This window comes from Cololabis saira, chromosome 1 (assembly GCF_033807715.1).
Source record: "Cololabis saira isolate AMF1-May2022 chromosome 1, fColSai1.1, whole genome shotgun sequence".
Taxonomy (NCBI): domain Eukaryota; kingdom Metazoa; phylum Chordata; class Actinopteri; order Beloniformes; family Belonidae; genus Cololabis; species Cololabis saira.
In genome coordinates, this window is record NC_084587.1 from 5482976 (window position 1) to 5493879 (window position 10904).

The 10904-nt window shown below is 43.0% G+C and overlaps 1 protein-coding gene across 1 annotated transcript in view; it reads right to left on the minus strand.

Moving 5' to 3' along the window:
* Positions 1–9623, minus strand: part of LOC133452425 (phospholipid phosphatase-related protein type 5-like) — a 67348-nt gene extending 57725 nt beyond the window's left edge. Inside the window, exon 1 of the mRNA XM_061731757.1 lies at positions 9420–9623. Coding sequence (XP_061587741.1) covers positions 9420–9623 — 204 coding nt within the window. The remainder of the gene's footprint in view (positions 1–9419) is intronic.
* Between the last annotated feature and the right edge of the window lie 1281 nt (positions 9624–10904).

The following is a 10904-nucleotide window of genomic DNA, read 5'->3' on the forward strand; positions in this document are numbered from 1 at the left end:
TTTCCCAAGTCAGGTTTTTGTAGTTTTTAAATTCTTGTTTTAAGTTCTGGTTTTTGTATCCTGCTCGGCAGCGCTTTGGTTTTTGTTTTTGTTAAAAAAAAGTCACCTTTTTGTAACTCCTGCCTCCTGCATCTTTCCTGCATCTGGGTCCTACTCCAACCCAATCCTGACAAATTATCTATATTTCATTACTTTATATACCGTCTTGGGGCTACATTTGCATAAAATGCTAAAAACCAAATTCTCAAAAATTTAAAACGGAAGTAGACCGAAAATGGAAAAAATAAAACCGATTTAATTCGTCCTCTGTTTCCTCCCTGGATCTGTTTGGTAATTCTGCCCCATATGTTTCTGTTTCAGTTCTATCAGCATTCTGGGAGCTGATTGGTCCTTACAGCATCATTAGCTGCAAAACTTGCTGTTGAATCTCAATATAATACTAGTAGTAATATGTTGCAGAACTACAGTCATATAATTCATGCAACAGCTGAAAAAAACAGTTTTAACCCTTGTACTATCTTCGGGTCGAAATGACCTAATTCTCCTGTTCCTTCTTTCCTCCTGAGCTCTCCTTCCTTCCTTCCTTCCTTAATTCCTTCCTTCCTTCCTTCCTTCCTTCCTTTCTCCCCTCGTACATTCTTCCCTCTTTTTCTCCTTTCCTTCCTTCCTTCTTTCCTCCCTTCCTTCTTTCCTCCCTTCCTTCCTTCCTTCTTTCCTCCCTTCCTTCCTTCCTTCTTTCCTCCCTTCCTTCCTTCCTTCTTTCCTCCCTTCCTTCCTTCCTTCTTTCCTCCCTTCCTTCTTTCCTCCCTTCCTTCTTTTCTCCCTTCCTTCCTTCTTTTTTCCCTTCCTTCCTTCTTTCCTCCCTTCTTTCCTTCCTTCCTTCCTTATTTCCTCCCTCCCTTCCTTCTTTTCTCCATTCCTTCCTTCTTTCCTTCTTTTCTCCCTTCCTTCTTTCTTTCCTCCCTTCTTTACTTCTTTCCTTCCTTCCTTCCTTCCTTCCTTCCTTCCCTCCCTCCCTCCCTCCTTCCTTCCGTCCTTCCTTCTTTTCTCCCTTCCTTCCTTCTTTCCTCCCTTTCTCCCTTATTTCCTTCCTTCCTTCTTTCCTCCCTTCCTTCCTTCTTTCCTCCCTTTCTCCCTTATTTCCTTCCTTCCTTCCTTCTTTCTTCCCTTCCTTCCTTCCTTCCTTCCTTCCTTCCTTCCTTCCTTCTTTCCTTCTTTTCTCTCTCCCTTCCTTCCTTCCTTCCTTCTTTCCTTCCTTCCTTCCTTCCTTCCTTCCTCCATTCCTCCTTCCTTGACCCGAAGACAGCAAAAGGTCAATAACACTAACCCAAATCAATATCCGAATCGAATCGAATCAAATCAAAGGGTGATAATCGATTCAGAATCTTAAGAATCGGAATCGATTGACATTTTAATTGATCCCCAGCCCTAGTACTGCAAAATCCTGCCGTCCTTGAGATCCCTGCTGCTAAATATGATCCTCTCCCATGAGAGGAAACGCAGGAAGACTTGGGCACAAATCAAACAAACGATGAAAGAAAGAGTGAGGAAAAAAAAAGAGAGAAGAAAACAGCCAGTGGATTTTGTGAGGAAGATTAAAGGACGCCGTCCACTGGCTCCCACTGCTATTCCAAGTTTGAGTGCCGTTATCGTATAAAGCTCCGGGGCTCATACATAATGCAGCTTCATGAGACAGAAAAATGGGTTTTGGAGGAAACCGTAAGAACCACATTACGCAGCCGTGCCGGAGTTTATGGAGCTCCTGACCTGTGAAGAATCTGCATTGTGCTGATGTCAGATCTTCAAAAGCCACGAGAAGAGATAAACGAGTCCAAGAATACGCCCGGCTGGAGCTAAAAAACGATTCAGATTCACACAAAATGAAGGATACAAAGAAAGGCAACACACCTTCCTTGCAGAGGATTTAAAAGTAGACTTAAGTTCTCTGTTTTTTAACCGTCAGTCCTGTTTATTTTTTCCATTATATCCAGGACTCGAGTTGTAAAAAAAAAATCCGGGGGGATGGTGGATTTTATCATATGGGGACAGATAATTTGTGCTGATTACAAATAATATAATATATTACAAATAATAGCAGTGACCAAAACACCTGCAGAAATACTGCAGGAATGACATAGCAGCAGTTAAATGCAGCCTTCTGTAAGCTTTAAATATCCACTGGGCTTACATCAAATACATCAAAACACAACAATAAAAAACACTTTTCTGAACTTATCAATATGACTCTGTCCTTCACAGGATAAGTAACATGGATCACTGCAAAAACTCAAAATCTTAACAAGAATATTTGTCTTATTTCTAGTTAAAATATCTCATTTTAGTGAAAAAAATCTCATTACACTTAAAACAAGACTCATCACTGGAAAAAACAACAATTTTCACCTGTTTCAAGTAGATTTTCACTTAAAATAAGTAGAGAAATCTGCATGTAGAACAAGATTTTATTGCTTGTAATGAGAAGATAAATCTTGTTCCATTGGTAGATTTTCCTACTTATTTCAAATGAAAATTTACTTGAAACAGGTGAAAATTGTCAAATAAGTTATTTTTCTGGTGTTATTTTTCTGATGATGACTCTAAATGTTGAAATAGCAGTAAAACCACATTCATTGATGAAATGACATAAGGGATGGAAAGGAGGGATGGCAGTTTTACAGCGGGATGATTTGGACCGTTTTTATTTCAGGGGGGGATGCCATCCCCCCTCATCCCCCCTCAATTCCAGTACTGATTATATCCTATAAATGATTTAACTAAAACCACTGCTGAGCAGGATGCTGAAGCACAAACAAAAAGCCCAAACTGAGCAGAACCAGGACGAGAGCAAAACTGTAACCATGGCAAGCAAGAGTCCAGTCCAGCAGGGATGGAGGGAAACACGAGATGAGACACAGGTGCAGACAATCAGGGCAGCTGGGGACAAGGAAAAAACAAAACAAAACTAGAGCACAAGACTTTCAAAATAAAACAGGAACAAAGAAAGCGTTTTACCCACGGCCTAAAACATTATGTATTCATAATATTCACGCTGTTTCATCCCGGCTCGACTCACCTCCCCCTGTGACTGTTTAGTGAGACAATCAAAAAGTTGTGAAAAGGTCCATTTGAGAACGAGCCATAATCCTGATGTCGTCCATTGCTGGTTTGTTTTACTTCTGGTTTTAGTTTGAAAACTGGATTCCTTGTGTGGGAAGTTCTGGTTTGACTTTCTTGGTTGTCGTGTATCCTGATGGTTCACACCTGTGTCTCCTGATTGTTCACACCTGTATCTCCTCAGCACCAATGAGGATATACTGTCTCATGGGACCGCTTTTGTTGGCATGACCCTCATGAGTTCTGGCTTTCTGGTAGGGGTGTAACGATACACTAATCTCACGATACGGTACGGAACACGATATTGAGGTCACGATAACGATACGATATTATAGCAGTATTTTTTTAACAACCTTGAATGAGGAACATATGACTGGAAAAAATTGTCTTTTATTTGAAAGACACAAAATACAAAACAATGCTGTGTGTTTGCCCTATTGTTCCAGTTTGTAATGCTTTATAACTGTTTAAGTTTTAAAGAGAAAGCCAGGCCAACCATTTTCCACAAACTGAACTAAAAGTAAATGTCAGGTTTGCATTATGCATCTTCAGTTTCATACAAGTACAAATATTTTGCCACAAACTGAATAGTTTCTCTCATGTATGACTTGACTTTTCTCTGTTCCAGAAATTTAACAACTAAAATTAAATAAATAAATAAAAGTAAATAAATATACAATTTTACATCATAAAAAAGATTGATTCATGCTCACCTTATAAGTGTAAGAGGAGATTTATTTTTGTTAAGAAGGTTATTTTGGTAATTCAGGGTTCATTATTTTATAAATATATTCTTTATATTCTGATGTAAATCAGGGACTATAATGACACTAGTCAGTTTATCTGTAGTGATTAGTCTGTTTTAGATTGGGCGGAGTGATACGCCACAGTACGGCACTAGGTGCTGTGTTGATGTTCTAAAATCCTACACTGTTGAGGGACATTAAAGTACACTGGAACTCAGCAGAAGTTTCCCCGTGTTTATCCTACTCACGACCTCAAAAAGGTTTAATTTAATAAGGTAAGGCTTAACTCTACACCAGCCTTACATAAGTAAAAGTTCAGAGCTCAAAACGGGACAGCAAAACGGTACTAGTTTCTTCTGAGCGGAGGAAGATTTTGGTCCGCGGGTCGAGGCGCGGTCGTCACACGCAGTCGGATGCGCGTTACTAGTCAACACAATAGATTAATATTAATAATCCAATATCGCGATACAGTTTGTCACCTCCACGACACGTATTGTGACGTTTTTGTATCGCAAAATTTTGTGGCACGATATATTGTTACACCCATACTTTCTGTGTAACCTGGAGCCGAGTGCTTTTAGTTAAGTTCCCAAATCCCTGAGGTGTAACAGCCAACATGCAAGAGGCGGGGTACAACCTGGATGGGGGGGTAACTTGGTAGCAGGGACATTCGCTACATGCACACTCAGTCCTGAAGTCAACTAACCCAACTTGTAGATTTTTTCTACTGTGGAAGGAAAATGGAGATTGGAGTATCAGCCCTGGATTTGATCTCGTTTGATCCTCAAAGAAGCCGCGCTAACAACCCCACAGTCACCGTCATCAGGGTTGCCAGATATATTTTACTGATGCAAATGCCCCAGTATTGATCTGCAGTGCCCCAGTCACTTTGGAGTTTTAATTCTACAAAGCATAAGCTCCTGTAGATGGATATCAGAAAGTTATTTGCTTGCGGATAAAACATCAAGGAGAAATTAGAAATTAAGCCCCTAGCTAGGCAACATCAACCTGTGTTTCTGACGTCATAAACGTATCAAGACAACCGAATCAACATTGGCCCGGTTTCCCAGATCAGTTAAGTAGTTCTTAACAGTTAAGTAGTTCTTTCACAGGCTCCTTAAGATGGTTTGAAAGAAGTCTTTCGCTGTTAAGAACTACTTAACTGATCTGGGAAACCGGGCCATTAGCAGTTCAGATAGTGACTTCTGTTGGAAGTAGCTAACGTAATAAGGGTGGAAAACCCAAAGTGGCGAGAGAGTCAGACCCACGGGGAATTTCAGTGAGTTGAATATCAGCGTGAAACGGTGCGTTAACGGTGGTGGTTATTAAATATTTCATAAATATTCATGCTCTTCCTTTTTGCTTTCACGAGTAGTGGTTTACAAGTCTAGAGTAAAGTTCTCAAGTGGGCCAAATGCATCTGTTCATTCAGGTGGTAAATGAAATATGCAGTCATCAACATAATCTGATCTGATTGTATAGTTAAAAGCACTATTCATGCTTTTTAGAATATGAATAAGTGCAAAAATCTTTTTTCGCATGCATCATCTGTGCCCCAGTACATTCTTAAGTCTAGTGACGTCCCTGGTCATCCTGCTTTACCAACTTAACAAGAACAAACCAACTTCAGACTTCAGTTACTGAATTTCAGAAACATTCCAAACATTTGTGAAGAAGGGGTTTGTAGTTAAACGGTGACAGGACAGAGGCAACGCTGTGGTTCGCTACATCCTCTGACCCCAGGGTCCTCGAGTCCTGTCCTACGATGACTGGATCGCCATCAGCTTATCACCAGGAACTGGAGCAGTGTGGTTATGACCAATTCATTTGAATCGCTAAAGCTGCACATGCAGGATGGAAGACATTATTGGAGCTCTGATCAAACCATCACTATAAGCATCTGCTTAATTTATCTCCATGAGGTTGGTAAGAGATAACAACTCATCAAGAAGCTTTGTTTAGGCATCCAGCAACCCGCAGTTAGACCTGTGTTGCATGTGCAGAGCGTATGCATGCATCCAAGGAGAGTCCAAAGTCACAAATACAACCCTAAATGTAAAGAGGAACCTACAATAACAGCTGAAGGCTGGAAAACACCACTGGAAATGACAAACATCCCTGCTAAACAGTCACTGCTGCTCACCTGAAGTGTGCCAAAGAGCCACTCTGTGAACCGTGAAATCTTTTGGTCGTCATGATTTAGGTTCACTCTTCTGGACCTATGGCTCCTACAGATGGGAGATGCAGTTCTCAAGTTTATGAAGTTTCCTCCAGGATGATGTCAGGGTCTGCCAACTGAAGCTCAGGAGAATGTGGGTGATGCAGAAGGACGGTGATGCTGAGCTTGGAAGTAAATCCATCAGCTTTAGTAAACAAGACGCCACCTTTTGGAGCGGTCCAGTCAGAGCTCAGACCTTAAACCAGTAGATATGTTGGGGAATGAGCTCACAACAGCTGTTCACAACAGATGTCCTGCAGACTGTCCTCAGCTGGAGCAGTCCTGGAGACGAATCATCAAAACCTAACCCTGGATGTTGGGCAGTAACCCTATCCCTTAGTCCTGCCCCAACCCCAACCATAACTCCCTAACCCCAACCCCGGCCATAACTCCATAATCCCAACCCCGGTCATAACTCCTTAACCCTAACCCTAACCCCAACCCCAACCATAACTCCCTAACCCCAACCCCGGCCATAACCCCTTAACCCAACCCCATCTATAACTCCCTAACCCCAACCCCAACCATAACCACCTAACCCCAACCACAACCATAACCCTCTAACCCCAACCCCAACCATAACTCCCTAACCCCAACCCCAACCATAACCCCTTAACCCAACCCCATCTATAACTCCCTAACCCCAACCCCAACCATAACCACCTAACCCCAACCACAACCATAACCCTCTAACCCCAACCCCAACCATAACTCCCTAACCCCAACCCCAACCATAACCACCTAACCCCAACCACAACCATAACCCTCTAACCCCAACCCCAACCATAACTCCCTAACCCCAACCCCAACCATAACCACCTAACCCCAACCACAACCATAACCCTCTAACCCCAACCCCGGCCATAACTCCTTAACCCTAACCCCAACCCCGACCATAACTCCATAATCCCAACCCTAACCCCAACCCCAACCCTAATGATCACCCCCTAACCCTAACCCCGACCATAACTCCCTAACCCCATCTATAACCCCCTAACCTTAACCCTAACCCCAACTCCAACCCCAACCATAACCCCCCAACCCCAACCATAACCCCCTAACCCTAACCCCAACCCCATTTGTATTCCCCTAATCCCAACCCCAACCCTAACTCCAACCCCAACCTTAACCCCATAACTCCATAACCCCCTAACCCCTTAACCCCAACCATAACCCCCCAACCCTAACCCGCAGTCGTTGCTGAACTCAGAACGTTCACTCACACAAGACACTATAACCGTGGGTTATCAGCTTATGTTTATCATCAGGATCAAATGCATTTCAAGGGTCTCGTGTGGTCTTTCTTGCTCCGTAAGCGCCTCATCATCACCCAAAAACAGCAGCAAAAGCAGAGAAGGCTCTTTAAAAGGCTCTTAAAAAAACCCGAGAGGTTCTTTCATTTGTGGATAAGTCATCTCCAGCTGTCGCAACACGATCCAGTCTCACTCCACAAACTCACTCAAAATACCTGTACTGTCAGCAGAGGAACTACGCAGTTTCTGCTCAAGTCAAAGCTGTTTTTTAAGAATAAATGTATTGTATCTGAACAAAGACTCGTGGGACGGCGCAGTGTCTCGGTGGGGGAGAGAACGCAGATGCTCTGAAAAAAAGACGGGTTTTCCCTGCAGGCAAAAATCACGCCATCCAGCTCCTGCTCAGCACAGCTCGCATCCCTCCGAACGTCTGAGGGGAAAGCTGGGCGCCGAAAAGGCAAAGACACTCTGATCATACCAAGAAAAACATTGCTAACTGTTTTTTTCAAGCGCAAGCCGTATGCATTACGAAATATGCGTACAATAAAAAACGTACACGTATTAATTGTCCCCAGTTTGTGTCTTTATCCAGTAATGAGTCAGATAATCCCGCTGCAGCAACTCTGAGCTGCCACAACAGCAACCACCCAAGTGTGCCTGCGAGTGATTTCATGGATGCAGCTCAGACGCGGTGTAATGCTTCTCAACGGCATGACATTGAAGACACAAGCCCCGTGGGCCCCCAGCAGAACTCTGGTGGGGGAGTGAAGCTATGTCTCATGTTAGGATCATCCTGCTCTACTTGTGATGGAAGTCATTACGCAGCAACAATAACAACAATTCCTTCATTTCAACCTCTGGATAAAAAGTAAAAGAACACTGACTGCGTTTACATACACTCAATAACCCTTTTAAAACCCGAATATTGGCAATAACCCGGTTACACGGCCATGTAAACACCAATAACCCCTTTGAATAACCCGAATTTGCTCATATTCTGGTGTTTAAAAACCCGAATATGAGCCCTGGGTCACTCCTTTTAAAACCCGAATATTTGGTCATGTAAACGCCAAACGGAATATCCCCATCAAACGGAACATGAATTTGTTTTCTGCGCATGTTCTGTTCACAAGGAATCCTGGTCTTTTGAGTCCAGGAAGTTCTTATAAACACGGAGAAACCAAGACCAGGAGGAGACTAATCACTTCATGAATGTAATGAAGGATATGAACATTTCTGCATTTGTAGACGGTAGAAAGTACCGGGATAGCGAGATTTACAACAAGGTGAGCGAAAAGTTGCGCAAAGCAACATTTGTTTTGAATTTGGATACAGGAAGAAGAAGCAGAAATGATGACGTTCTCTGCGCGTCGCTGGTTTGATCCAGATATCCCAAATGATTAATTACCATGTAAACAGGGATAACCCTGTTTGCTCACGCATGGAAACGGAATATTCTGAATGTTTCAATAACCGGAATATTAGCAATAACCCGAATTTTGACTGCATGTAAACGTAGTCAGTAACAACAATTCCTGTCAAAGTGTTTCAGTGGTAAAGAAAAAAAAAGATCATTTCAACCTCCGGATAAAAAGTAAAAAGAACACTGACATCCAATCTGCTGCATCTACAGTAGATTTAGCAGATTTCGGTGTCAATGTTTGCTCACTGAAGACCCTGCGTGTGCATTTTTTAACCGAAACTGTGCTGTTTGTTCATTCATGCACCGGGGGAAGCCGTTGCAACATTTGATGTTTCACTCTGTTCTTCCAGCTTGCAAAAACTGAATTAAGGATCTCTGCACAAGCTATCTGTGGCTGCTCCACGGAGGACAAATATAGTGCCCGTTGCCATGGTTACGACACAGAAACGCATCCACGGAGATGGAGCGGTGAGACCACGAGGACGCACACCTACACATTTCCCCCCCCTTCCTCTTTTAATCCACAAACGCCACGTGCAGATGAGAGGAAATGACCCCTCGTCCGTCCGGGACAGTCAGATCTGTTCACCTGAGACGTTGCACGACGAAAAAACACCTGTGGGATTTTTTATATTCTCCTTTTTACAAGTTGAACGCAGACTCACCGTCACAGTGGGGATGGCGGTGACGAGGGAGTAGACGAGGACAGGCGGCGCCTTGCTGTTGTCCTCCGGTCCCGGGTACGGCTTGGAGTAGGCTTTGTCGAAGCAGAAGAAGCCCTGGACGTGGACGGGGAACGTGTCCGTGTACTCAAAGTAGTACGCCAGCAGAACGGTCCCTGCCATGATCACCAGCTGGAAATAAAACATATTTGGTTTGCAGCTTCAGGACCGGGATCCACGGGGAGTTGGAGGAAGGAGGAGAAAACACAGCCAGGAAAAAAAAAACCCAAAAAGTAAAAAAAATAAAACAAAATGAATATATTTTATCTTCCTTCACAGAGCGAAATGATGGATGCTTCCCTAATGTGTAAAGTGAGCCATTTGTGCATGGAGAGATAGTGAGGAAGAGGCTGAGAGTGAGAGGGAGGGAGGGAGCTAAACATAGAGATGGATATAGAGAGGAAGAAAGAATGCAGAATGAGCGTTCCCTTCAGCACTGTCAGTACTCAGAAAAGCAAGGGAAGAAAAAACAAATGGAGTCCACTTTATAACAAAAAAAAGAAATAAAAACCCTGTAGAGAAACACAACAGCCCCAAATGATGAAGGATAAAAAAGCACAGGGGTAAAGACACAGATGGGGGAGAGGAGAGAGAATAAAAAAGGGAAGGAAAAATACAAGAGGGATTACATATGCATGGCCTGATCTCTGCAGGACCTAAGTTTGTGCTGTTCTGACATTTTATAACATTTGGACTATTTGAAAATCACGAAGCGTGAAAAAAACGACCTTCATAAGTGCTAAAAATAATAAATAATAAACATTCATAAGCAGTTCCTGACAGATTGTATGTGTGGAGGGATGATAAACATAGAAGGTATTAAATAAATATTTTAACCCTTGTACTGTCTTTGGGTCAAAATGACCTAATTCTCCTTCCTTCCTTCCTTCCTTCCTTCCTTCCTTCCTTCCTTCCTTCCTTCCTTCCTTCCTTCCTTCCTTCCTTCCTTCCTTCCTTCCTTCCTTCCTTCCTTCCTTCCTTCCTTCCTTCCTTCCTTCCTTCCTTCCTTCCTTCCTTCCTCCTGCTCTCTCCTTCCTTCTCCCTTCCTCTTTTCTCCCTTCCTTCCTTCCTTCCTTCCTTCCTTCCTTCCTTCCTTCCTTCCTTCCTTCCTTCCTTCCTTCCTTCCTTCCTTCCTTCCTTCCTTCCTTCCTTCCTTCCTTCCTTCCTTCCTTCCTTCCTTCTTTCTTTCCTTCTTTTCATCCTCCCTTCCTTCCTTCTTTCTTTCCTCCCTTCCATCCTTCTTTCTTTCCTTCTTTTCATTTTTCCTTCCTTCCTTCCTTCCTTCCTTCCTTCCTTCCTTCCTTCCTTCCTTCCTTCCTTCCTTCCTTCCTTCCTTCTTCTCTTCCTCCTTCCTTGACCCAAAGACAGCACAAGGTATTAAATAAATATTTAAAAAGAGCATGCTATTCTGCACAGATGAGGCAGATG